This window comes from Netta rufina (assembly GCF_964035555.1).
Source record: "Netta rufina genome assembly, chromosome: 21".
NCBI classification, from domain to species: Eukaryota; Metazoa; Chordata; class Aves; order Anseriformes; family Anatidae; genus Netta; species Netta rufina.
This window is the reverse complement of record NC_140145.1, coordinates 6,236,879-6,264,490: the sequence shown is the minus strand read 5'-3', so window position 1 is coordinate 6,264,490 and position 27,612 is coordinate 6,236,879. Positions and strand designations below refer to the sequence as shown.

Sequence of the window (27,612 nt, the reverse complement as noted above, 5' to 3'; positions counted from 1 at the left end):
TCAGAAAGAAGGAAAAAAAATAAGGGATACTTTCATACCATGTTGATTGCACATAGAGGTTGCAATTTCACCTCCACGCATGCAAAGCATCCTACTAGCAGGGCCACCGACAAAACCAGCATTTCAGCTTGCTTTTCGTGTAAGTTTTGTTTTTAAAAAGGGTGCTCATTTGCCAGCCACCCAGCTGTGACAAAGGGGGGTGAAATAAGCCCTCTATCAGCTCTACAGCAAGCTGCCACTTTCAGGCCTACTCTAGGACACAGCCTCAACCTCAGGGTACCTGCCCTGGGAGCCATTCCAGGCAGTTTCCCCTTTTCAGCCACCCACAAAGATCCCAAGGAACCAGTGACAGCTCTGAGAAAGCACCAGAGATCTCAACACTTGTGCACACACTGCATTCATCCCCTCGTAACCCAACTTCACTCCTCCTTCTGGCAAACACAGAAGAGGTTTGCTTTTTAGATGCATCCCACTTGACAGATACTCCTGTCTGGTAATGACAAAGAGGATGATGAGGATTTGGCAAAATCACCTTAGGACTGCAGTAGGCTGTTTCTCTCCCATTAATTACCTTCTCAATGGGGTTTTCATCCAGAGTTCTACCTAGATCTGGTGTAGTGTTAGCAGTCCATGAATACTTACCTGCAGCATGAAAATGGTAAAAAGCTACCAGTGTTACTGCAAGGATGCCACCTCAACACATGACCCCAGCCATTCTGGAGCACATTAACTAAGAGTTTTGTGACCAAAACTGTGATCCAGCTCTGTCATGTAGCACAAAAATTCCATTTAAACCCACATCCCTCCAAAAGCAGTGTCCTGAGCAGCATTTTCACAACTCTGAGACCTATTAATCACTGTCACAGCAACTACTGGAATTGATAATGAGGCCCAGCACACAAAGCCAGGAAACAAATCAAAGCCGACAGTCCAGCGCTGTTCACAATGGTGGTAGAAGTTCAAAGCCTTTGGCCACAGAATGCAAGGTTTTCAATAACTGACACCCAGAAAGCACAGAACATAACAGTTTATTGGGTAAAAAGGACAGCAACTTCAGTTGTACACTTCAGAGAAGTCAAAAATAAATAACTGATTTTTAGAACCGAATATTGTAATAGTTGCTAACATTTTGAGTGGCCACGTTTACCAAAGAGTGCTGCTCGTTACAGCAGAGTGACTTCTGTTGCTGGGAAAATCCACCATGGCTAAGAAAAGAGCACCTTCGGGTGGATTTCCTGAAGAGATCTCATGGGGCACTACTGGGGCTGACCTCCATCCCTGCCAGTTCAGCCTTTAAGAGACGACATTCCTGCTCGCATGATTTCATCCACCAAGAGGATGTTGCTAGCAATCACCGTGCTAGAAATATGAAATAAATATCGTTAGAGTATCTGCTTCAACACAAAGACAACCCAGTTTTACTTCTGCCCTTCAAGGCCCCTTCCTTCACAAGGGAACCATTCGTTCCATGTTATTCTACCAATCAACCATCGAACACCCCTTACTAATTAAAGTGAAAGCAGTAACTAATTAAAAATGAAAGCAGTAACACTTACCATGAATGAAGCAGTTGCTTTTTGACATTGTAGTTATCCCAGATTCCAGCTGCTGCAGCTACCATAGGCTCACCTAGAAAAGAGGCACAACAAGCTAATTAACCAGCTTACACCATTCAAGGCAGGACTCTCTGCAGTTTAACACCTGGTATTACTTGCCACGTGTAACAGAACACATGTAAGTATTACAAGCAAGCAAGGCTGACTGTGGCAACAGTACAGTAGCCAAGGCATTCTGCAGAGCTTTTCATGAAACGAAGTTTGGCTTTCTGCAGTAAAAGCAATTTTTTGCTTCATGGACCTGCGCCACGAGAGGCCTTTACCTCTTAGGAACACTTCTGTCATTCAGAAGCAATTGTTTTGCTGCTTTGTATTAACTGCCACATTGATTTTACCAGAGCATCTCATTAACTTTAGTTCTTACCAGTGTTCAAATCAACTCCAGTGAGCTGCCCTGATTCTGCGTGTTCTGTCTGCACCTTCACTAGTGTTTCCTGGGGATCGTAACCAGAGTTCTGAGCGAGAACCTTTGAGAAGGAAAACATCATTTCACGTTAATCTAAAGAGACCTGCAGAAAACACGATGGATCTCAGTGTGCTTTAAAGCCCCATCACTCCAGAGTTCCTTATACCTTAGGAATGATGAGCAGAGCATCAGCAAAAGCTTGAACTCCAAGCTGGGCTCTTCCTTTGACATTAGGTTTATGCTTAACAAGCGCGTTAGCTACTGCCACTTCCAGCGCACCTGCTCCTGGAACCACACACCCTGCAAGGGAAAGCACTAACATTGAGACTTCACAAGCACCTACTCCAATCTGAACAGTTAATTTTACCTCAAAGTTGGTGAATTTTGTGTGAGTCACTAGACAGAGCAGAGACTTACCATCCTCAATAGCGTTTTTAACAGCACGCAGACCATCTCTTACTGCATCCTTGATTTGTGTCAGCGTGTGCTTATTCGGTCCCCTGATCAACAGGGTAACGGAGCGGGGGTTGTCACACTTCTCAATAAAGGTGTACTTCTCTTCACCCTGTAAGCAGGGTTAGGCATTCACATCATATGTATTGAGCAAACATACACATAATAAAAAACCTGAGCAGACACTTCCAGTTCTGAACTAAGAGCACTCCAAGAAGAAACGTAGAACCTAAGCAGAAAGAACTTAGCATTCTAGAACCTTATTTCCATGTTCTCAATTTTACAGGTATGAAATGCATAATACGGAAATAACAATAGGAAAAGGCACTATGGCAAGAGCAAGCATCTAGGTAGATGTTCACACACAGGTGACACTAGGATCTGAAATCCCACCAGCCTTTGTTCATATTCCAATGCAGCTCTTAAAACATGAAGAGAGTTCCATGCAGTCACATCAGTACACAAGAAAATGGTGTCAAGTGCTATCAGCAGACATATTTAATGCAGCTTCAACTACAAGCATAGCTGTACATACCAGCGTGTACTCATAGACGAGGCCTGCATGGCCCAGGCAGTCAGGGGTGAGATCCTCCACAGAGTTCATAGCAGTACCGCCACATGCCAGGGTCAGTCTGGAAGAATTCAGTTACAGCTTAGCAGTTGTTTTGTATTACGTAAAATCTGAAGTCACCACTATGGATAAAGGTATTTCAGCATGCAGAATACTATAGTTACTAGGCTTGCAACAGTTTTCCTTTTACGTAAAAGCAGCTCTTCATAAGCAGTAAGCTTGTAAAATTAAGCCTCTTCAACAGGTGAAGCACACTGATAGCTCCAATTTGTGTGACACGCCATGTGCTGAGCTGACAGTTCCATGGTTTGTAAAAAAAAAAAAAAAAAGATTTCTCTCATAAGAACCAGTCAGACCAAAGCACACTTTTCAGTGACAGTCCTTAAAAGGTGGATTCAAGCCAGACCTAACTCACTAAATGAGTCTGCAACAAGTTATTTACCCCTTCCTTCCCTAGGAACCAACCTTTCCATGTTCCTCCTTTTAGCTCTGCGCAAAGCAACTATTCCTTCTTTTGCAAGTGCATCCAAGGAAAATGGGTCAATTCCCTAGAAACAAAGAAAGCGACCATCAGGATAAGGAAAAAAAAATCTCTCGGTCTGACATTAATCATGAAGTTCTTCTTCAGGGCTCAAATCTCAAGCAGGAACTACATGCATATATCCACAAGTGCATCAACCTGGATTTAGTTATTTGTGTCTGAAGAACTGTACAAAATCAAGCAGTGTGTAGCTTGCCAAGAAAGCCCACATTTCAAATTATTTTTTCTTCTTTGTTATACCATTCATCTCACCTTCTGGTTGATCACAACAAATCCTTTATCTGAATCACCACAGACTCTTCTTTTCAAGTCTATGATTTTGTTCACTCTGTCTTCAATGAACTTTCTTTCTGCTTTTACTAACTTCTCTCTCTCTTCTGCACTTTTGTAGAAGAATCCAGAGCTCACTTCTCTGGAGGGAAAAAAAAAAAAAAAAAAAGGCAGTAAGAAAATTAGCCATCCTTTATGCTGTAGAAATAATTTTTTAAAAGCAACATTCTAAAAATTAGTATGCAGATCTAATCTCAGTTGCTAACTTCCCTTTTCCAGAGAAGGGCTGCAGAGGAACACTACCTCTTCCATTCCACCCTTCACACTACCTTCCTTGCTCTAGAAGAGAGCCTGTGCAATCTTTTTGCCACTTTTTAAAACACACCTTAAAAGAAGTTATAAAAGACAGGAGTATTTCTGCTCATCTTGCTGCTGGGTACTTACGTTTTCTCGTATTCTAGAGACACGTTGCAAGTAAGAATATAGGCATCTTCCACTCTTTTCTTCATGTCAGGATGGCGAGCACCATGATCCAAAACCAGCCCCCTAATCAGCCTGAAAGATGAGAAAGCATTTTGTGTGCCAACGTACACATAGAGATGAGCACCTCATGGAGGTGCAGACTAGGGAGTTAACTAACAGCAAAACAGGTTCAGAATGAATTGTCTGTGTGGTTTTGTAAGGAGTAAATATCAATCATGTATCCCACTTCCAAGGGCATGCCCATTCGCATATGCAAAGTGCACCAATCAGAATGTAAAGAGGGAATTTATTCTGGCATAGTGTCTGACTGCAGTAGCTATTGAGAAAAGCTAGTGCAGAATTCATCCATGCCACTGACATAAACATAGGAGCCTACAGAATAAACAACTGGATGACTACAACCCTGTTTCCATGTACTGAATGCTATTTTTCACTTGCAATAAACAGGCATTTAAGAAAAAAAGGTATAGATAAAAAGCAAACAACTGTGTCCACCCATAGCAAAGCACAAGTCTGAAACAGTGCCACCTTTTGCTATCCAAACATCTTTTGTCAGGGAATCAAGTTCAGTTACTGGGAGATTTCTGCTCTCTAGATGATCCCCAGCTGAACTCTCCATTTCTGCCTTTCTTTCATTCCCTTCCTAGTGACTTTCCCAGCTGTAGGTTTAAAACACACAAGTTCTTCTTTTTAAAAGAAAACAAAGACCCCAGGCTGCTCAAACATCAGGACACCATTAAAATCCTCAAAGATGCTTCTTACTTACGCTGTGTCAGTTTCTGATTTGTGCTTCATCTCCATAATCTCTACCATATGAAGGTCAATAGGCTCATCTTGTTTTCTGACTGCCAAAACAGAATCTACTACAGCCTGGAATAGGGAGGAGAAAAGAAAATCCCCAGAAGGGCCATTAATCTTTCCAAGTGCAAGTTTGCACCCTCCTATCCACCCTTTGCCCAAGGAATAACCACAGCAGCTTAAAACCTGGACCTCTTTGCATGAAAAGGGGCTGAAAACACATGTACCACTTGCCTCTGTTAGGATGTCAGCAAGTTCAGTGTGAACTTTAGTCCGGAGGGATGTTCTGGCAACATCTATAAGGGTCTCCCTGTCCATTTCCTTAGTCACTTTGACCTGCTCCAAGACTTCAAGTGCTTTTTCCTTTGCAATCTCAAATCCTTCTGCTACTATTCTAGGGTGCAAGCCCTAGGGTGCAGGAGAAGAAGGGAAATCATTAGACAACAGTAAGATAAGAAAGTATTTTCCCACAAGTAGAACCTGTGGTTTCAACTCTCATGTAACATCAGAACACAGGGTACATGCATGCTACAGGGACAATAAAATGTTCTGTCCTTCTGAATACATATAAAAGGAATGCCAATCCTTCTAATGCAGAGGAAAAGCACAGATTACTCTAGCACAGAATTAAAACCAAGGGAACTACAAAGCACACTTGGGTGTTCACTGTGCAACATAGATGTATTCTGCAACTTACACTCCCCCAAATATCTATAATCAGAGAGCATCTCCTTGTACATGCAGTAACTATTTTAATTCAAACAAAACAACCAGACATAAAAGCATGTATCAAGAGCAACCTTATGAAATCCTCCTGTATTCCCAATAAGCAGTTTGGAACAAGTCTCCTCTGTAGCTTATGTCCATTTTACAAATTCATTTTAAGTAGAAAACGTATTTGTTTCCATGTTTGATTTATGAGCATTAAGCACATAACACAGAAGCTGAACAGTATTAAGTGAAGCTTTTCACTTGCACACCTACAAGAGATGCACTAAACACGTACCTCAGAAATATAGAGATCTGCCTGCTTTAGGAGCTCACCAATGATCAAGACGTTCGAGGTGGTGCCATCCCCAGTGATGTCATCTTGTGCTGTTGCTACTTTTGCTATCAAGGAGGCTGTGGGGTGTTGTATTTGCTAAACAAAAGTAAGAAGTTGAACTGTAAGCCTTACCATAATGGTAGAGAAAGCAAGTGATCTGAAATTAGCTCAGTAGTTTATTAAGTTAATAGGCAATGTTTTAATTATTCCTGTCAATTTACCTTGTTTCAACATACAATTCCAGTAAGTAACAATAAAAATCATACTTGGACAGTAGATTTCTTGAATTAATCTGCACAGCACAGTCTTTTTTCCCCCTGAAGACCCAACAAGTCTCTGGTGACCACCTTTTGGGTGGCCCTGTGTGGAGCAAAAGTTGGACTCAATGATCCTTGCAGATCCTTTCCAACTTCGGATATTCTGTGATCTACACAGAACAATGGTGCATGCTGTTAGCCCCAGCTAGTCCTCAGCTATGAACAGGGCTTCACTTGACAGAGTCCTTTTCTCCTTTAGCAACCAAGGTGCACCAAGACATCTGGACTGTTAGGTGCACTAAAAACGGTTTAGAACTAATTTAATTCTCTGCATGATCAATGCTGTACAAACCCTAACTGGTTTATTATTTGACAGTTGCTTTATTTACTCCTGTAAAACTGAAGACCAACATTCAGTCAGTTTGTTTCTCATCAGTTCCTCTGATGAGCAGTGCACCGGTGTTCCAGCTATGAAGATGGATGGAGAATTATTGCTGCCTGGCCAAAGTTCACAACCACCACACGTGACTGCAGGGTACTTACACGAGTCAGCCTTTCAATTTAAGGAACACATGTAGCACCTAGCATCTCCAATCGCTGAATGAAGATTATTTTAGCATAGGTTGGAGCCTATGAACCTACAGAACAGCATCAGTATTTGAGGAGACCAGTGCTGGGTACTGGAGGTACTGGGACCAAAGGCTGCTGTACAGCCACGGGCAGGGTGGCACCAGCTCTGCATAACATGCCCCATGTAGCTGGGGGGCTGCGCTTTCAAGTTCCCTGTGGGCCTGGTGTTAAATCAACCCCACCCACCTCTCAACTTTAAACATTTTTCCAAATCACACAGTTATGAAGCACTCTGGTGCAACCGACCTTAGTACAATAAAATTACACATTTCCTAAATAAAATATAGGGTAAGAAAAGCACTTATATTATTTAACTCGTTCATACTTCTTTTAAATGGGAACTGCCACATCAGCACGCCAACTTCATTCAACACCTACCAAACTGCACTTACTATCCTTTACACTCTTCCCACAGAGTATCACCCTCCCCAAAAACGGGGCCAAATACCGCAGAACCACACAAGGGAGGCAGCAACGGACACACTCCCCTTTACCCAGGCGATGGGGAGGAGAACAGGCCCAGGCTCCCAGCCCCCCCCCTCCCTACTCACCATTTCCTGCAGCAGCACGTTGCCATCTTTGGTCAGCTTGATGTCTCCGGCGCCTGAAACCAGCCTGTGGGCGACACCAGGAGGGGGTAAGCATGAGCAGGACCCCCCCACACACAGCCCCACACCCCGCCTCCCTCCCCCTTTCCCCTCACGCTTCCCCTCAGGCCCCAAATGCTGAGGCGCACGGCGGGTAGGCCGCGGCCTCCTCCCTCCCCCATCCCCAACGGGGCTCCCTCACATCTTCATGGTGCCCTTGGGGCCCAGGTTGGTCCTCAGCACGTCCTGCAGCCCGCGGGCCGCGCTGATGTTCACGGACAGCGCCGCCTGGGCGCGAGCCACCTCAGCTTTGGGGTTGAGCGCCTTCACCGCCATGGCCGCTGCCGCTCCCCTCAGCGCCGCGCCGCGTACTGGGCGGGAACGCCCCCGGCCGCGCCTCCCCGCCCGCCCCTTCTAGAACACTCCGGCGGCCGCGCGTCCCCATTGGTCCGTGGGCGACAGAGCCGCGCTGCTATTGGCTGGAGGGCCTGTCGGTCTGACGGGCAGCTCCCGCCTACCGTCTCTCCCCTCATGAGGTGCTGAGGGGAGCGGGGTCCTGAGGGAATGGCGGGGCGGAGGATATGGAATGGCATGGCATGGCTCAGCTCGCTTCATGCTTATCAGTGAATGTATAAACGAGGTCTTTGATCGGGCCGGGGTGCTCGCTTCTGAATCCCACCCACTCATGTGACAGACACCCCCCGGGGCAGGTTCACAGAACCGTGAGAATAAATAATTAAACCTGCCCATTTAACCTTAGATCAAGCAGATTAATAGTTAAGCGGCATGGATTAATAATCGAAGTGGGTCTTGGTAAAATGCCAGAGATGAGGTTAATCAAAAGTTTCTTAACAGAAGGTGCTGTGTGGGCCCACCAAGTCCAGTGGCTTCTCAGTGGGATCTTCCCAGTCACCACAGCACAGTCCTGCTGGCTGCCGTGGCCTTTCACTTCACCAGTCTTAGGAACTATGGGGAAAAATTATCCCCAGGCAATGCTGAGGTGTCCCGTGAGACCTGTGCAAGAAAAAGTACTGTTAAAATCAAGGCAACCTCAATGGGATGCTGGCAGTGTTTGGCCAATGTGGCCAGTGAGGGCCCAGTCCTTGAGGCTGCACAACATACACGTCTTAGTGGCTTTCAGCTCCACAAAGGATGAAGATGGAGAATTTCCCATGGAAAGGGCTTGAGAGCTCTTGCCAGGGCTCCCTACAAATACCACAAGCAAAGATTGCATAAAGTTTGGCTCCCACATTGCCCATCCACACCTGTGTCCCCTAACACCTGCCTGCTGCAGGGGCGATTGGCAATACCAGGCATGACACAACCCTCTGTTATTTCAAGTGTTTTGTTAGGAAAGTCCCTGCCACAGAATAATCGTGGCCTGTGGCTGCAAAGCTGTGCTGGGAAGGTCCAGGCCAAGTGGTTTTTGGTATTTCTGCAGCCTGACTGCTCCACAGGGCACTAACCCCCAGCAAACAGACACACGCAATTCTATAAAAATTAGTCCTGAGCTCAGAATTTTCTCAGTACATACCACAAGGAGCCTCACCTAGGGCTCATCCACCAGGTCTAACATGACGCAGAATAAATCTCCCCTACTCCTTCCCACTTTTTGCAGCATGAAAGCTGCCAAAACCCAGGCTGTGGGAGCTCTGGATGGAGAGGTTGGCTGCTGAGCAGCAATGCAAAGGGCATGTTTCCATGCCACTTCCAGTAGTAAACTCTAAAAGCCTGCTGATGGGTACAGTTTTGTTGCACAACAAAAGTTTTGGGGAAGCTTGACTGAAATGGTCATTCAGGGTCAAATATAAGGGCAGACTCAGCAGCCTTGCTGGTTTTGGCAGTAGAGGATGGCACCTGCCGGTAATGTGCTCTGCTGCTTTGGGTGAGGATCTCAAGTTTCTGGGCAAAGCGCCACACACGGCCCATCATTCTGACTTGGCAGGTCTGGAGGGGACAGCTGCTATTACGCTTGGGTTTCTGATTTTCACATATTTCGGATGGAGTTGATGTTTGAGCAAAATTTACCTCAAGTTGGTAGCCTTTTTGTTTAGCAGAGCAGCGTGCTTGTCTTGTAAAATATTTTAATGATGATACTTTAGTAGAGAGACTGCATTTTTTTTTCCTTTTCTGCTGCTGTAATCATTAAAAATAAACATTAAACATTGCAAAACACAGGAAATTACACTCGGTATTTCATAACTGGGCTCTGGAATTCTCCAGTTAATGTTTATTCTTCACTTTTGCTGGGATGCTACTTGCCTGCTGAAGGCATAACGAAACAAAACATGACAGCCCAGCCCTGAGGAGCTGCAGTGCTAGTATCTGAGGTGTCGAGCTGCTCTGCCCACTGAAAATACCCAAATGCCTAGCTTTGCCCTAGACTCTATAGCCCACAGGTCACACACATACTTTGCTATTCTTGCCTCTGGTTAATTTTTGTTTGCCTCGATCTCTTCTCCAGGCTGTGCTCAGTAGAGGGCAGCCTTGTCACACCCATAGGCGCACCAGCAGGCACGCTGTATTTTTTTTTTTATGTTTTCCCTGCTGCTCTTCTGTGATCCGTGTGGGTGATGTCCTGTGAAAGAGGCATTAATTCTCCATCCTAACATTTCCAGGCACATCTCTCTGTGCTTCCTTCCTGGGCCACATATGTCTAAGGGTGCTTATGTTATGGTTTAGTAATATTTCTCGTTTGCATTTTCACATTAAATGCCCATTTTGCAGCATTTTTCAGACAATACTACAAGCCTTTCTACATTTTTCAGTCTTTTAGTAGTAGGTGCCGAACAGTTTTGAATATTTGCTCTTAATGCATAGTAAAAATACAAGACAGATGCTTACAATGCCTAAGTTATCCTTTGAAATTACTGGAGTTACAACAAAGTACAGCAGAATGGAATCAGTAATGTAATATTTAAACGAATTACAAACAACAAGTCTGTTAAACTAAGAAAAGTAATGGGAATATCCTTCATGAAATGTCCAGTAGCAATTCACTTAAGTGAAATCATGCAATGCTTATCTTGGCAGAAAAAAAACAACACAACAGATTCCCAGGAAAAACAGTTTTCTTTCATCTTTATCAAGATCTGTTTTTCTTTAACTGTATTCACCGAAACGATTTCTAAATCTGTTTTAAAACATACTGTCCTGCCACGATAAAACTCACAAACAGGAGCAGCCGAAACAGCGAACCACATCACCAATTTTGCAGCAAAGGGGCTTGGCCCCATCTTTCCCTGATGCAGGAAGTTTTTAATAGAAGCTTGTATTGACAAGTAGTCATGCAAGTACTGAGAACATTTGAAAAAATGTACAGGAAGGCATAGGAGGAGAAGCACAGAAGGGTATTGATTTTAGTTCATACCCTTAAGTTTGAGGAATAATCCTGCCAGAATTGCAAAAACATCATGCATAGAATGTGACTGGTGTACCCAGTGGTGCAGAACAATCTTTCAAGATGGGTAGCAGTCATAAGACTCCTATCACAAGCGAATAAAAGAAGCTAAATCAGCAGTCTGGCTTTCTTGACCTTGAAACGAGTAATTGGCTTCATAGTTCTGGGTTGGCAGCCTCCTGTTTACTAACTAGTGCCCGCAGTCGTGTCTGCGGGAAGTTCTTCTGTAGGATGCCAAAGCACTAGCACAGACAGGTTCTGCAATTTTCCCGTTGCTTTTGACAACATTTTATTTGGAGAAACAAAACAGAGCCTTCTCAGAAGCAGAGGCTTTCATTTTGCCTTCAAAGTTTGTGATGAATTTTGACTGCAGATTTTTTTGGTGTGTAGTAGTTTGCGCATTCCAGTTTCACAGCTTAAGCCAAAATGCAATATTGCAATTTTAATGCGTGAAACCTTTGGTTTGCAGTGAAAACAAGTGCCCCTGCCTCTCACCCTGACTTCATGCCAAGGAAAACTCCTGGCTGTTGCTTGTCATATCCACTCCTCGCCTCTCCTCCCTGGTCTTCCCATGCCAGCACTCTGCGTGGAGGCAGGTGGGCTCGCTGAGCCCCGTCCTGCTCCCCGTGCCCGTGGCAGGGGCTGGCAGGCGAGCAAACCCCACATCATCTTGTGCACAGGCTGCTCCCTGCCAAGCCGTGCCTACCCAAGCTGGGAGCGCCCCAAAGTGGGCCCGAACGGCTCCTCCCCTGACGTCGGCGAGGTTACACCTCTCTTCCTACGCCTGTCAGCGAACAGCTGGACTTCTCTGGTTACATGTGTGCAACCATTTAAAAAAAACATCCAGGCTGGCTTACTCAGCAGATTATAAAGAGTGATTTACAAAATGCGGCTTTCTTCCAGATCAGCCCGTGCCGTTGTATTTATGTGACTGAAGGTCTCAGCTGATCCGTTCTTTTCTTGTGCAGCCAAGAGGTTTGCAGCAGCAGCACCAGCCACGGCCAGTACAATACTGTAAGTCACCGGCAACGTTTCTTTCTCGCACTTTGGAAGGGGTTGGCGTTTGGTGTGTTCAGTTCCATAACACTTATCAGATTTTTCTTGCATAGGCAATGAGCTGTACGCTGGGGCTGTGCGCTGCCCTGCGAGATGCAGCAGCACTCTGCTGCCTATTTTATTACAGCAGCATGAATGAATGATGCAATCGTGCAGGGGGAAAGCATCATCATTTTGGCAGGACAGGCACGAGGGGATTGGAGAGATGGGAGATGTGTACCGACATCCACCAGGTTCCCCCTATGCCTTTTCAATTACCTTTGAAAAGGTGCTTAAATAAAATGTGCTGTTAGGCACTGCTGTGCAGCTCTCAGAGTGTCGCTGCAAACATTCCATCTCTTGACTTGCTTACAGGTTTCTAGTACTACCTCGTAAACTGAACACGAAACAAGGAAGTTTGAAGCAGTCTTAGTGACTTTCAGGACTGAATCTCTCTATTCTCACACTGAAAACCACAGAAACTCCTAATTAAGGATGGGTTGAACTTAAAGAGCAGTATTTGCAGGAATATATAGTAAAAATTTGCTTAAATATAGCTAATCTGTTTAAATACATAATCTCTCTTCTAAAGCACATTGCTTATACTGAGAATTACACCTCAACATAGCAAAGCCACGTTACCATATTATTCCCATTTTACAGATAAAGGACTAGCAACAATGAAGTATTAAGTGCTTTGTTTAATACCATGGAAACCCTCCTGTGAACACTCTCATGGGCAGAGTCACACCTGTAGCAGGAACAGGCTCTGAGAAAAGGTTCAACAACAAACTTCTCCAAATCCCATATTCTAAGCAGCAGCTTCCCATCAGTGCAACAGAAACAGTCTTATATGGCTGCGTTTCTGTTAATCTCACTGAACGTTCAGTGCAACATTTCTCTGCTCTGGGAATATAGCTCACAGTGACTTTGTTCTCACGCACATCAGGGCAAACTGGGACTAACTTCACTGATGCCAGGGAAATAACTCAGGGCAAAGTGAGACCAAAATGGGTCTTGTTATGGAGCAGTAGCTTTCAATATAGTGCTCACACTCACATTATTAAATGTGAGAATGAATCAGAATCACAAACATCAGAGACTGTTTGCACACTGTAGGATATTCCCAAATGATCTCTTAAAAAAAAAAAAAAAAGCATTTTAAGTAGTATTTCATTAAGATTCACTTAATCTTCATTTTTTTCACAGCAAGAAATGTGAACATAATATAAAGTAGCAGTGTGACAACACTTCTGAAAGCTGAAATAAGATAACAAGTCAAGCAGAGTCACGATGGAGATTTTGAGATCTCTTAATGATCTCATCAAAATAAACCAGCCACAGAACACCCGGAGTCCTGAGTACCGTTTCATGTTCCTTTTGCATTAGCAGATCTTGCAGATGTTTCAGTTTTTCACAGTGTGGCAAGTGCCCTTCTTTGAAGGGTCAGCAAACAGAAAAGATTACAGTTGTTTTCCTTTAACATGTGGTCTTACATAATTGCTAGGCTTGCTGCTGTGACTCCGCCCTCTCTGTTACGAAAGAGAACTATTTCTTGTGGAAATGCCAGTTTTTTTCCAAGTGGCCTAATGAAGTACTTAATAGCCTGGAGACAAGGAGATCCATGGGAATTCCACTTCCCCCTGTGATTTCCTTTTTGTTCATCTCAAGTTTCACCTTTCCCTTTGTCACTTCCTTCTTACACCTTCTTTAGTCTATTCTTTGCCCAGTGTTTTTTCTTTTTCTCATTTTCTTCCTTTCATTTTTTCCCCATCGTATTTTATTACCAGACCTGTTGAAATGTTTGCTGCTTGGATAGCTTTCCAGCATGGAAATAATAGAATAGAAATAGATTTCTTATCTGAAATATGATGGCTGAATGATCAGAGATCTTCTACCCAAGTTTTTCATATGGAGACTGAACTTATAATTATTAGTTGTGGGAATTTCTTTTTTCTTACCGTCTCATAAAAACATTGATGCGTGTAAGCAATCGGATATTCTGTGTTTTAGAGTAATTCATCTCTGCCAACCACAGAGGACCATACCACTCTGGAATTAAAAACTGCTATTCCTTTACTATTATCATGTAGAGAATTGTCCATAGAAGAGCTTAGCACAGCTTCAATTCTTTTTCCTCATATTTTCAGGTGACACCTACCTGTAGACAAGAATCACAGATTGATAGAGTATCCTGAGTTGGAAAGGACCCACAAGGATCATGGAATTCAACTGCTGATTCTACACAGGGCAACCTAAGAGTTAGGCCATACATCTAAGAGCGTTGTCCAAACGCTTCTTATACAGTGACAGGTTTGGGGCCATGACTTCCCCAGTCACATGAGCTACCTTATTTGTTCTTATATCCCCTGCATGTTTAATTCTAGGCAGTTTTCTGGTGAATGCCATGGCAAGATGGCCAAGGAAAAAATCTGAACACAAAGGAAGGAACAGAACATCTTCTACTTGTAATTCCCTCTGCTCCTGGGGCCCATTGCTCAATCATGAATAGCCTTGCCTTATGCTCCCATTTACGTTTATGGCTGGGAACAAAAATCACAAGTCACTGAAATTGGCATGTTACTGTTTGGAATGGCTTTTGCTGACCTCTGGAGTTGATGGTCACCCCTGGAGCTTTGCCGACAAAAGCAGAAGAACGTTATTTCATCCCAAGTGAAGCATCTTTAACTCCTAAATTTTTTCTCACCAGCAAGACTCCCTGCAATAGCTGAAGCTTCCCACATAGGTTCTCCTCTTTGATCCAGCAAGAACTTCCCTATTTTACAGCTCATCACAAGTTCTCCAACTTGTGTGATGATATATTAGCCAAAAATGTGTTTTCCAGAACTCAGTGCCTGGCTACAAAAGGAATTGTAAGGCTTTTGGCAAGCCACTCATCAAGGGAGATCAGGAACTACTGCTCTGTTCTGCATTTCAGAACGCAATTCTTCTCTTACAATTTGTCATTTTTAGGCATCATAACCCATAGCCTTAAACACTTTTGAAAGTTACTGCATAGAACAAAGAGAGGACAGAGTTAATTCCAGCCACAGCTTTGTATACATATGCATCAAATTGAAATTCACAGCAGTGGTGTCATCATTATAAGGAATATTCAGAAGAGAAGGGAGTATGGGAAGTTTAGATGACAGGGAGAAGGGAAAGTTCATGTCCCTTCCTTCCTCCTCCCAATGTGTTTTTCTAGCTATAACATTATTGTCAGAGAGATTAAAATTCTGAAGACACATATCCAAAAATATATTTCAGGTTCTCACCAAGAAATCACATAACAGTGCTGTGTCACCACACAGTGATATTGCATCATATTGGTCATGTTGCAGTGCAGCCCCAGGTTAGCATGAGGCAATGTGACTGCTTTGCATAAGAAGGAATCAGTGTTGGAACACAATGACGCAAATGTCACACCAGAATGATGCAACAAGTTTGCCCAGTAGAGCAAATCCTTAAAACTGGCACCAAAACCAAGGCTGAATTCTTAGTGGACTTTATAATTTCCAGTAGGCTGGAAAAAAAAAATAATGGCATGCTATTTAAATAATGCTAGCGGACATTTTTAAAAATTCCACTGCACAAATAGATCTAGCAAATGGCTGTCAAGCCCTGTCCTGAAGTCAAAGCCCTCCTGCTCTGGAAATCGAAATCTTCCACTGAAAATTCAAAACAGTGCTGTGGAGTCAAGGTCAAGCCAAGACTAACGCAAAGTAAACCTGGAATTCACATTTCACGTGTCCACCTGCTGCCAAGTCTTAGCTCAGAACCAGTTTTGGTCCAAGGAAAGTTTTTATGTCCACTGTCTGTCTGTACCCACTCACCTTTGCTTTCTGGGACTTTGGAGAGGTTGAGCCCAGGCTCTGTCCTACTTTCCCACTCCCAAACTGTACGTTCAGGAGGGAAGTGTGGGCTGGGTGGTATCTGCTCTCCTGTCCTCCCTCACACCTGTGACACAGATGAGCATTAGGTAAGCCACTGTGTCACCTTTGCAGCTTCGTGCAAAAGCCATGAACCTACTTTGGGTATTACAGTCATATGCTCATACCACAAAACTCAAGAACACCTAGAATTATCCCCTTCAACTTGTCCTGTTCCGTGGCTGCCTTTGGATAGCTTTGCCTTTAATCAGTCACGACTTGCTCTCTCTGTTTCTTGCTTTTTCATATTTAGCACTGATATCTACCCAGTAAACAGAGATTAATTCTTACAGATATGGTTCTTTGCTGTTCACAGCAGGTTTCACTCCTTAGGTTTGGCTGCTTCAATTATACAGACTTTTTCTTTTACCTTTCGATGAAGGCCTGGGGTATTTTCTCTTACTCTATACACATGAGCAGATAATAGATGTGTGCATGTGTGTGTTCTATACATTTTTTTCAGTGATTATGATCATTTTCCATAAAGCCCTTTGTATCCCAGCACTCACCATATGGTGTCAACGGCACTTTATTTAGTGCTGGTGTCAGATGCCCTGCATAGCCTTGGTTTTGTGGGATGCACAAGGCCCTAACTGAGGGCTCTAAGTCAGACAAACTGCTGTGACAGCAGTCCTCATGGATGGACATGCAGGCAATGCCACTCACACCTCTGCAGGAAACTTGAATTAAGAGCAAAAAGTGAAGAATAGTTAATGAGGAAGGTGTTGGGACTACAGCTAGACTGGGTTAAGTATTTGAATGAAAACTCTATCCTGGACAGCTCACAGACTCTTTTTCTGTTGAGAAACGTATTCAATTCTGCTTCTGACAGGGTAAACCCAGTTCATCAGATTAGCTGCTACTGTCTGCAGTTGGCTCAGTTTGATCCCAAGTTTTTACTCAGTAGTTAATCCATCGGTCCTTAGTTACGCAGAACTGCTCTCATGTTGATTTGTGCAGCTAAGGACTGAATAAAATTGAAACCTTCAGGATCTAGCCTAGTAATAATAGTGCAGGCTTGAACAGCAGCTTTTAATCTGAAACCTTAAAGCACCTGGACAACTTCTACCTGCCACATGGCAGGGGAAAGACTGTAATCTATTAGCAAGCCTAGTTGTGGGAATAAAACCACAGAAGTCCCATCAGGAAACAGCACTGGTGCTTACCATTTGTGATCCCTAGATGACTCCTGTCCGATGGTTAGCTACGTCAGTACCAATCAGCTCCTAGGCTCTTCCACAGCAAGATATGTAGCAATCAGTTCTCCATCTTCACTCGATGTCTTTTGTGTGCAGAGGGTGAGAAGTTTGTCCCAAAAGGGCAAAAAACTAAATGTTTTGTGGAAACTTGTGTATGTAAGACCTGTCACCATGAAAACTGACAGGATATATAAGAGGAAAATGTATTTGTTGCGTGAGAAGAAAGCAAAAGGTGAAGATATACAACATGCTGTTTAAAGGTATTTTTGTCTCTATTCCAGAAAAAGGAAGAACCTACTACCCAGGTCAGTTATATGAGACTTGTCTTGCAGGAAGTTTAAGAGATTAGAAGAGATAACCAAACATGAGCTTCAACAAAGATCTGGGAAATGGGACAGATACAAAGCTGTACTTGTGTCTAAATGTACTACTGGTAAATAGCAAGATCCACACTGCAATCCCTTGTGAAAGGGTAAAGCATGATTAGTAATGTAGAGTAAGAAAATCCCTGATTAACACCTTGTGCTTCTGGTCTGCTGAAGTGCTCAGTACATTTAACTGGACAGATATAAAAGGGAAGAAAATGAACTTTTGACAGGTATTGTTATGGAAAAAGTCATGGTTGTGGGCTTTGGGAACTTCACTCAACCCCTTAAGATACCACTACCTTATATTAATCAGGACAGAGAAAAGCATCTAAACCTTCATGATTAGGGATGACTACGCACTGATAGGTTTGAGACAGTTATATGCCTACTGCAATCAAGCAAATCCTTAAGGGTTGGTTGTCTTTTACTGTCTCCTGGAGCAACTAATTTGACACCACAGACCAGGTCTGATGAGAAATCAAGATCCATTTGAGCAATCAAGATCCATTCGAGCAGTGAAGGCAAGACGAGACAGGAAATTTTAAGTCCTGTCCAGTAGTTGGCAGTCTGATGGTTCAGCAAATGCCAAGTATTACAACCTTGAACCCCACCTGAACACCAATGGGCTGAGCCTGCAGAGAGCAAATCAGCAGCTGACCACAGCTCCCCAGCCCACCCATAACGTAAGTTGAACATCAGTAGGCAGCAACAGCAGTGAGCAAATCAGCAACAGAGCCAGACCTCCACCGCCACTCACACTTTGATAAAAGCTGGCTAGCAGGCTGTGCTCGGTCCTTCTCACAACGAGCCGAGCAGTCGCTGCAATGGCTCAAGACGGAGTCCAGTACTGTGACTCACAGAAACAATTCATCTTATCCTCTTACAGTAAGAAGGTTCCTAAAAGGATGGCGTCTCTCCTGGAGATGAAAGAAATCTTCCGCAATGCTGATGCAGTGTGCTTTGATGTGGACAGTACAGTCATCAGGGAAGAAGGCATTGATGAGCTTGCAAAGTTCTGTGGAGTTGGAGATGCCGTCGCAGAGATGTATGTATATTTGCTGTTTACTTCACATGAACATTAGTAAAAAATAAGCATGGATAAGGTTAAACCTGTGACAACAGTTTCACAATACAGATTAATTCATCTCTGTCACAGGAGATTATTACCATTTAAAAAAAAAGATGTTAGGAATAGTAAGGGGAATTAATGCATAATGAAGTAACTTTTTTTTTTTTTTTTTTTGAATTGTGAAGCCACTCAACAGGACTATACTGAAATAAATTCTCTAAATTAAATGTCTTTGATATACTCAGATAAGGCCTCATCATAACATTTGACAAAGAACTAGCAGAACCTTATTATGAGACAGAGGAGACTGGACTCTTCATCCAAGTGAAGAGGCTGATGTTTCCATTGAAACTTGTAGCGAAAGTCCTGTTAATTTCAGAGAAGAGCAGCTGGGCTGTGATTTAGGAATACTGGTCCCAGTGGCTCAGATTGCATTCACAGAGTATCAGCTTTCCTTTGCCTCACTGGTTCTTACAAAAGCACCAGTCTGTGGAGCTCTTCTACCACTGGTTGCTACCAACCTTTTCAGTGTACCAATCTTGTCCTTTACAACACAGATAATGTGGTATAACCCAGAAACTATGGGGTCTTAACTTGTTCCTTGGCATTCCTGTTAAAATAACAGCTCTTGGGAGAAGCCTCATCTTGTTAAGTGTCACTGATTTGTTTTGTTTGGATCACAATTCAGGACTCGCAGAGCTATGGGTGGCACTGTGACATTCAAAGCAGCTTTAACAGCACGACTAGGACTCATACGACCCTCCTACGAGCAAGTGCAAAAATTAATATCTGACAATCCACCTCAGCTAACGCCAGGAATCCGGTAAGAAGAATTTCAAATGATCTAATGAAAAAGTATTCCAAAAGCACATAGCATAAATCAACAAAATTCTGTGACATTAGCGAAGCTGAAAGAACGTGAAGCTGATATAGAAAGCTTTCCTACTCCATTTCCATGTTGTTTGTGTACAAAGCTTAGATCAGGAGCTTATAATAGCCTGGATCCATGTTGAGTGGATAAGTGTCTGTATAAAAAGAAACTGTCTTAGGTATTAACTGGCATTTTGGCTGGCAAGCTGACATTCCGGCGTGAGAATTCGATGGGCATGGAAAATAATCTGCTCCACATGTAGAAGTATTTATTTTTTCTTTTGAAGGGAGCCAGGAGGAAGATTATTACTGAATAAAAACTACTGGCTTAGTCTATTCTGTAATTATATTCTCTCTCACACTTCTGCATGCAGTCATCACTGGACTCAGCTTAGGGGATCCACTTTCAGAGCTACACATTCCATACTGACATAAAAAATCATTAGAGGCAAATACATCCATGCATATACACGTATTCCTTCATCTTTGGGTTTAGATATAACATTAACTATTTCAACTGAAAAGGTTTTTCTTTCTATTCAGATTGTTTCAAACAGTTGAAAATAATTTCTTTATTATGAAACATGGCCATAGCTGTAAATCTAAAATATTTTTAGCATATACAGTTTTTAATACAATATTGTACTTGTATTTTCTCCTTGAGATGAAGCACATGCTCAGCTTTTTCTGTAGAAGGCATAGCTAGATGTAACAACAAAGGGGTCATTGTCTCCATGTTTAGAATCACATGACATTCCTTTTAATTCCTTCCCTTTCTTCCTCCTTTTCTGTGTAGCCTGCTTTAAGCTTCCACTTTGCTTTTCAGTGTTCAGCATTTCTTCTGTTACTGTTATCACTTCTACTGCTTAGTGTTGTTGCATGTTGATTTTCCTGCCTCTAGAACCAACTTTTATAAAACTTTCAATTGCCATCAAGTCCCGTTGATACTAACCGGGTCTGAAAATTTCTCACTTTTTAATTCTTTTTCTGTAGCTGGTGCCCTTTTCTATACAGAGTATCAATGTCTTGGGGGAATCAAGTCAGTTAGAAAAATGTTCACACTTTGTGCACTTTCCAGCCCACTTTTATATTTTTGTGCAGTGGCTTTATCTCCACTGCATTCCCTGCTCTTTTTCAGTGTTACAGATTGTTTATCTCACTGGTTTTACACTTAGCCTCAGAAAACAACCTGAACTGGATCTGGGCTCATTTGTTCAGGGGAACTAATGTGAACAATATGAAAGTATAATGGAAATATTTCTATGGAGCACTTGTTTCTGAGCAACTAAATACCTGTTCATATCTAGACATGATGGTTTTGTTCAGCTCATTTCAAGCAAGGTATATGCACAAACTTGTGAAGAAAAGATGGAAAATCTTCAAGCAGCTGAGAAGGATGGAGTTGGAAAGCAGCAGGCAAATAAACTGGAATAACAAAATAGATGGGTGGCCTTGTTTAGGAAAGATCTATTTTGGCTTTCTTGTTATCCCTTCAGCACACTCATTCTTGGTGACTTTCTTTCTTCCCAGGGAGCTGGTGAACAGGCTTCATCAACGCGGGGTACAGGTCTTCTTGGTCTCCGGAGGGTTTCAGAGCATCGTGGAACATGTGGCCTTGCAGCTGAACATTCCAACAGCAAATGTCTTTGCCAACAGGCTGAAGTTTTACTTTAATGGTGAGATTCCCCTAACAGGTCTTTTCTTTGCTAATTAACGCAATTTTTGCGTGTGTGCGTTCAAACTGTCAGATACTAGACTACAGATATTGTCCAACCTACATCACCTCATTACCAATCCTGCTAGCTTCAAGATCAATCCAGCTGTCTCCTAGTAGGGAAATAGCCAAACTTCCTCCCAAAATATGAACTCAGGCCCTTTTCCAGACATATGAAATAGAGCTGTAGTTACTTTTTAATTGCAAACTGTGCCAAAGTTAAAAAGCATTACAGTTGCTGAGAGCAGTTTCATTTTCTCTCTCTTTCAAGTGTAAAGAATTTATTACACTTACCTGCTTTCAGAGGCAAACTTCATTTTCAGTGACTCTGAGGTATGCATGAAGACCAATGGAGACTTTTGCAGAGCTGCTCTGGACTTTACGCTAGTGTAATCGAGCAGAACTGTGTTCAGTGAGCTTGGTTCTTACTCAGTGTTTCATACACTGTTTACGTATCACACTGAATGCTGCTTTTGAACTGTTTTGACCAGAATGACTGGATCAAAGTGACTGGGAATGGATTTGACATGCTACCATACAGGGTTTCTCCTTTTGTCCTAACATTTCAGCTCTTTGAAAACATCCCCACTGAAGACTTCTGTAAAATCCTAGTTTTTATGCTTACCTTCTGATTACTTCTTTGGGATGCTGAAATTGTGAGGCTTATGGGACTGCAAGTAATTAGCTGTTTTCTTGAAGAAAAGACCACAGGCATGCATCTTTCTTCACCTACATGAAAATATGCTGTGTGTCTAATTTGTCCTTCCACTGTTTTCTAGGAGAATATGCAGGATTTGATGAAACACAACCAACAGCTGAATCAGGGGGGAAAGGAAAAGTTATTACTCATCTGAAGGAACAGTTCCATTTCAAGAAAGTAGTTATGATTGGAGATGGAGCTACAGACATGGAAGCCTGTCCCCCAGCTGTAAGTATTAAAAAATTTGAATTCCAAATTTCCTTTGATTAATTTGTGTGTGTGGGAATTATGGTTTAAATTCTTTATAGGACTTCAAGGAAGATCTTCAGCACTTCCCAGAGCCTAAAAGATCTGTGTAGGTAGCTTCCTCTAGAAAGGCTGCATCATGCAATGGCTGATTTCTCTTGATTAGCCAGTTTCAGTAAAGGTTCCACTCTCTGAGCCAGGGTTCTAGCTCAGTCCAGCAGAAATGTATAAAGTCTACCAACCTATCACAAATCAAGCTGATCCATCTGCCTTTCCCATCTATATTGCCACAATAACTGCTTGCTTCTGCACAGCGCTCTGTACAGAGGTCCTACACTACCCAGATCACAGTTCTGGCCAGTATTTAACGTTGCTAAGCATGAAGGTCTGGTGCACATTTACTTGATACCAGCCTATCAAGAAGGTTCATCTCACTTGATACTTCTGAAGATAGCAGCCCTACCAGGGCTATTCAGCCCTATTATTCAGCCCTAGACAGGGTGGAATAATAATAAGAATAGAAAGACAGCTTATATAAACAGTCATTTCACAGAGGAGGGATCTTTCTCATCTCTAGTGCCTTCCTCTACAAAAAAAAAAAGTAACTCAGAGCCGCTGCTTTGCCAATGCTGGGGGCAGATATCCTAGTGCATGGAAATGCACAGCAACAGACTCTAAGGGCTGCTGTTGATGTGAATTAGGACAAGATATCCCTTAGCATTAAATATGTGCACGATCAAAGCAGCTTCGTATTTGCTTTATGCTTTCTATCTGAAGGCAAAAAAAAAAAAACAGCAGTGGAAATTTTAAACACTGTTTTCTAAGACCCAGAAATGATGATTGTTTCTGGTTAATGATTGAAATCTTGGTTAATGTTTACTCTTGGTATCTATCAAATGAGGTAAACAGAGTTAAGATAAAAAGTAGGGATAATTGTGAGATGCTGCTTGCACGTTCAGATGTTAACTCACGCTTGAATAGTAAGTAAGGCTTTATGTTGCATCACAGCTCCATTTGATTTTCAGTAAAATCTCAGATCTGAACAATCCTGAAGTTACAAGGCACTGAGACACACCTTTGCTATTGGAACTAACCTTTTAGTAACCAAAGTGGTGTAAAATTAAATGTTAACAAAGTTCCTGTTAATAAATATGAAAATGAACACGCCAAGTAACATAGGTGAAGAAGCAGGGAGGAACATCACCATTTAAAAATGCAATCTTAAAAGCAAACTTAATTGCTGAGAAGCTCCATTCCTTACACAGAACTGCAATAACTCGTGCCCATTCTTTCTGTTTTGCCAGGACTGCTTCATTGGATTTGGAGGGAATGTAATCAGAAAGCAAGTAAAGGAGAAAGCTAAATGGTACATTACTCACTTTGATGAACTGCTAAAGGAACTGGAAGAACGATAAATTATACAGTAAAATAATATATTTAACAACTATAAGTCAATTATACAATGTAATTAAACATATATTTGTTTGCAAAGTTGTGTTCTGGACTTTTTAATGATTCTGGGTGTTGGGTACCTTCCTTCTCTGATCTGAAACTCGTGTTGCAAATGGCGACATGCTACTCAAATATTTTGTAATGCAATGGTAAGATTTTTTTAAACACCTTTTCCAAGGTGTAAGAGGTGCAGGATGGTAAGTACTTTCCCTTCCAAAGAATCTCAGAAGTAGGTTAAACAGTGAACAGATAGGTAGGAAACATTACTAAATATCTCTGAGTTCATTAAAATATGGCTACAGGAGAACCTGAGGTGTCATCTGTTACTCAACATCATTGTTACTCAACCTGTAGTCTAAGACATGAGATATATGCAAATGCCAGATATATGCAATATTCATCAGCATCCTAGAAGCATATTTTAAGACGAGTAATACAGTGCTTCACATACCTCATTAAAATACAAGCAAACTCTAAAATGTTGATTTTGTCAGATGGTCACAGTTTACTTAAGTGTTTTATTTAACAATCCTTCCCTGCTAACCTATAACTGTACAGAACCTGATTTGCCTGTCTTTACAAAACTTCTGCTGATTAAGAAAACCCTAGGAAACTTATCTGGCCTCTTTCTCTGCCTCAAGTGTGGATCAACCACCCTCAAACTGTTTGTGCCAGAAGTCTAACCTGTTCTAAACAAGTATTTCTCTGAGCTTCAGCTAATGAATCCTAATTTCTTAAGGCTTTGTCTTTCATGGCTGCAATGTTTGATCCAAGAGGGACTTTATCCAGAACTCACTTGATAAATTATGCTTTTTTTTTGTCAGCACATCCCTGACAACTTTTGCAAGTATGTCTTTTTAAGCAGCTCTGCTGACACATCATGGTACTTTTCTTTCCCTGACTTATAAGAATATAATCTGAGATAATGTAAAAAGCTTTACTGATGGCAAAATGAAAGTCACATCTTCCCCTTCCATCCACATAATGCCATCACAGGAGAAAGATGGGTTGATATGACATGATTTGTCCTGGAAAAAAAAAACAAACTCTATGCAGGCTCTTATATTCTGTGTGTCCCCACATTTTATTTATTTCTTGAAACTGAAGATTAGGCTGAGTGAGTGCTTCAATTCCCAGGTTCTTCTCTTCCATCCCACCACACATTTAATAGATAGGAAGATAAACAAGTGATGTGCCTATCTTTCAGAACCTCACACTGTCTCCGCAAGATAATCACTACTGGTTTATGCAACTTGCATGAAGTTTCCTTAATTTAGTAAGATTAAATCAAGGTGAAGTGATCTTGTCCAATTGTTCAAGCATCACCAGCAATTAAAACAAACACTGGTTGCCTATTCTGCTACATCATCAGAAAAGATACGTGGGAAAAGGGTATTCATGGAGTCACAGATAGTGACGAATGGCAACTCTCTGTGATGCCATCTCATGTTTCCGGCAAAAAACAGCGATAATAATAAGTTACAACAGTATTTAAATATTAAAGAAGTAGAATGATTTAAAAAAAAACTATCTAGAAGCAAATTTGTAATGGTTTCTTAGAGAAAGGCAGAGATATAAGCAGCTATACTGAGTATCTGTAGACAGAGCTTAAAAACCTTCACAAAAGACAAGACAGACAACGGTTGGCAGGATGCTCACCAGAACGCTTCTGGGAGTATTAAACATGATCTCTTTTAAATTCTTCCTGAGAAAAATCCCAGCCAGCTCCAAGGGCAGCCCATATACAATCAGGCTTTTGTTTAGGCAGGAGTGCATGGACAGAGCAAGTGTAAACTCTTTCTGCTCTCATTCAGTGTATTCCTCTGCCATTCTACAGTTATGAAGCCAAAGAGAAGTGCTTCTCTTTGCTGAAGTTTTCTACTGAATTAAAAGGCCACTAAAAAAAACCAACAACTAAAATCCAGCTAATCAGCTATAGCTGCAGGCCCTGATCCTATAAACGTTATGACATGCTTCAAGTATATGTAATTCCACTAATGCCACAGTTAGAAGACAGTGCAGGAGGCTTTGTGCCACAGAGATGTTAACATTCACAACAGTATCTTCTGCCAGTGTTGACTGCTATGGAAACACGGCACAGAGCCAACGATTTCACAAGAGCTCTTTAGGTCAGACTGTTTTGAAAAAAAAATAAAAAAATCACACCCCCTCCACTGGGCAAACAGCAAGCCCTCCCTTCTGGTCCAAGAGGTACCCAACGGATTAGTTACTTTAGCGAGTAGCTGAGCTCTTTCAACTGTAAAATAGTGGAAAAAAACAGAGGGGAATAAAGCAGCATGAGGAAACTTTCAATATTACAACCAAAGCACTGGTTTAGTTGAGCATATCCCATCACAGCAGAGCTAAATCTGGAGAGCAGTACATGTTATCGGAGAGAGAACCAATTTGTTTTCACATGTGTCTTCTAACTAAGAGCTATGGGGAAGCATATTGCTTCATATAAAGCTTTTTATTCTAATGTGATTACTCAGTGAGGCAGAGTTGCTTTAAGATACATTTTCAATTTGGACGAGGGGATTTTTTTAAAAGAACAATTTACACTCTTTCTAGAAAGACTACAGGACAACTAAAACTTGAGTTCGTGTCTTCATTACAGTGCTTTGAACTGGAACAGGAATTGGCAATTACCTGAGACCCTTCCAGGCATTGTTTCTTTATTCCCAACCACTGGAAAGCAACTTCAGTTCTGAACTTGATGATTTCTACTCTAAGAAATGCTAATGTTTTGTTAGTCAAAGGAAGGAGGTAAACTCAGCCATGAAATTAAGAGGAAAAGACAACAATGTTTACAACAGGAGAAAACCAACTTCAGGAAGGGCTCAAGCAATGGTAAGAAAAGATCCCCATTACCTATGGACTGTGTTACGGTTTGTGAGCTTATCTCACAGTTATCTGTAACTAAAATAACACAAACTAGTCTCTCTCTGATGATGGACAGAGCACAAGTTTGTAGCTCAGAATGACAGGAGGCACATAAAAAATACATTATAACAATACCTGGGATTTAGATCGTAGGTAGCATATAAAGACTGAAGAGATTTGTGACAGCTGGCGTCACCCTGCAGAACATCCAGTTATTCCTTAGAATTTGTATTCAACCAAAATTTCATGGGCCTTCAAATAACAGTTTTGCCCAGCTGTATTTAATTCCTAGTGCTTCTGACTGAAGGCTGGAAACACGGATTGAAACAGAACCCACAAAATCCTTTAACTCCAAGAATGTTTTTCACCTTTTGTCTGTGATGAGATGGTTGGTTATGAGGGTCAAGTTACCAGGAGAACTCTCTAGGAACAAGAGATATGGCAGGATACCAGGAGAAATAACAAGGACTGGAAGCTGATGTTATCTTTTTTTTCCCCCTTTTGCACCTAAAGAGTAGTCTCAAAAGTCTGGAAAAGGACATCCCAAATGATAGTACTGATCACATAACTGATTTACAAGAAGCAACAGCTAAAATAATGTATGCGGCCCATTAACTAAGCCAAGCTGAGAACTTTAAACTAATACAGTACAAAAGTTTACTCAGTAAAAACCCATAATCAGCTGACAACATACACAGAAGGAAAAGATGAAAACAGACAAGAATCAGATCAAATGCTGACTTTGTTCAAGATGAGGGTAAGAGTGCAGTGTATTTTACATGGGAGAAAAAGAAGAAACCACACCTGAAAAGTAAGCATATTGTGTGGAGGAAAAAAGAAAAATATTTTGGATTTATCACCATAGCACTTAAAACACTTAACAAAATGGGATGTAATGGAGATACTGTAAATTCATTTTGGAGAGGGACAGCTGAAGACTGGGAAGCTGTCCCTGACACCGGGAAGTGAAACTGGAACCAGTGCTGCCTAACCATGCTGAAATATTCTATGCAGTTATTCAAACGGTTCATCGTAAACACTGCAAGATGAGAGAAAACACAGATGGTGCAATACGTATATGGTGCCAGTA

At 42.0% G+C, this 27,612-nt stretch overlaps 2 protein-coding genes across 3 annotated transcripts; one reads left to right on the top strand and one right to left on the bottom strand.

Moving 5' to 3' along the window:
- Nucleotides 1–1,012: 1,012 nt before the first annotated feature.
- On the bottom strand, nucleotides 1,013–8,031 carry CCT6A (chaperonin containing TCP1 subunit 6A). The gene is made up of 14 exons (XM_084299985.1): nucleotides 7,860–8,031; nucleotides 7,622–7,685; nucleotides 6,145–6,279; nucleotides 5,373–5,546; nucleotides 5,107–5,210; nucleotides 4,302–4,412; nucleotides 3,840–3,999; nucleotides 3,512–3,594; nucleotides 3,011–3,107; nucleotides 2,440–2,587; nucleotides 2,189–2,322; nucleotides 1,981–2,083; nucleotides 1,557–1,629; nucleotides 1,013–1,359 (listed from the first exon to the last, which is right to left on the bottom strand). Exons 1-14 carry the CDS (start codon nucleotides 7,991–7,993, stop codon nucleotides 1,287–1,289), a joined length of 1,593 nt encoding a protein of 530 aa, XP_084156111.1. The 5' UTR covers nucleotides 7,994–8,031; the 3' UTR covers nucleotides 1,013–1,286.
- Nucleotides 8,032–11,912: 3,881 nt separating this feature from the next.
- On the top strand, nucleotides 11,913–25,408 carry PSPH (phosphoserine phosphatase). Of its 2 annotated transcripts, XM_084299830.1 has the most exons (6): nucleotides 11,913–12,071; nucleotides 18,475–18,633; nucleotides 19,346–19,480; nucleotides 21,058–21,203; nucleotides 22,021–22,169; nucleotides 23,492–25,408. In XM_084299830.1, exons 2-6 carry the CDS (start codon nucleotides 18,494–18,496, stop codon nucleotides 23,600–23,602), a joined length of 681 nt encoding a protein of 226 aa, XP_084155956.1. In that variant the 5' UTR covers nucleotides 11,913–12,071; nucleotides 18,475–18,493; the 3' UTR covers nucleotides 23,603–25,408. The 2 variants fall into 2 exon arrangements, with proteins under 2 accessions (XP_084155956.1, XP_084155955.1); XM_084299829.1 differs by lacking the exon at nucleotides 11,913–12,071 and having other exon boundaries at nucleotides 18,414–18,633.
- The last annotated feature ends 2,204 nt before the right edge of the window (nucleotides 25,409–27,612 follow it).

Bases quoted from the DNA above. Each gene is read 5' to 3' on its own strand.
- PSPH (XM_084299830.1), top strand. From the start codon at position 18,494: ATGGCGTCTCTCCTGGAGATGAAAGAAATCTTCCGCAATGCTGATGCA. The intron at 21,204-22,020 runs GTGAGATTCCCC...ACTGTTTTCTAG, and splicing joins GCTGAAGTTTTACTTTAATG to GAGAATATGCAGGATTTGAT. The intron at 22,170-23,491 runs GTAAGTATTAAA...CTGTTTTGCCAG, and splicing joins TGGAAGCCTGTCCCCCAGCT to GACTGCTTCATTGGATTTGG.
- CCT6A (XM_084299985.1), bottom strand. From the start codon at position 7,993: ATGGCGGTGAAGGCGCTCAACCCCAAAGCTGAGGTGGCTCGCGCCCAG. The intron at 4,000-4,301 runs GTAAGTACCCAG...TTTTCCCTCCAG, and splicing joins TCTCTAGAATACGAGAAAAC to AGAAGTGAGCTCTGGATTCT. The intron at 1,360-1,556 runs GTAAGTGTTACT...TCATATTTCTAG, and splicing joins AAGCAACTGCTTCATTCATG to CACGGTGATTGCTAGCAACA.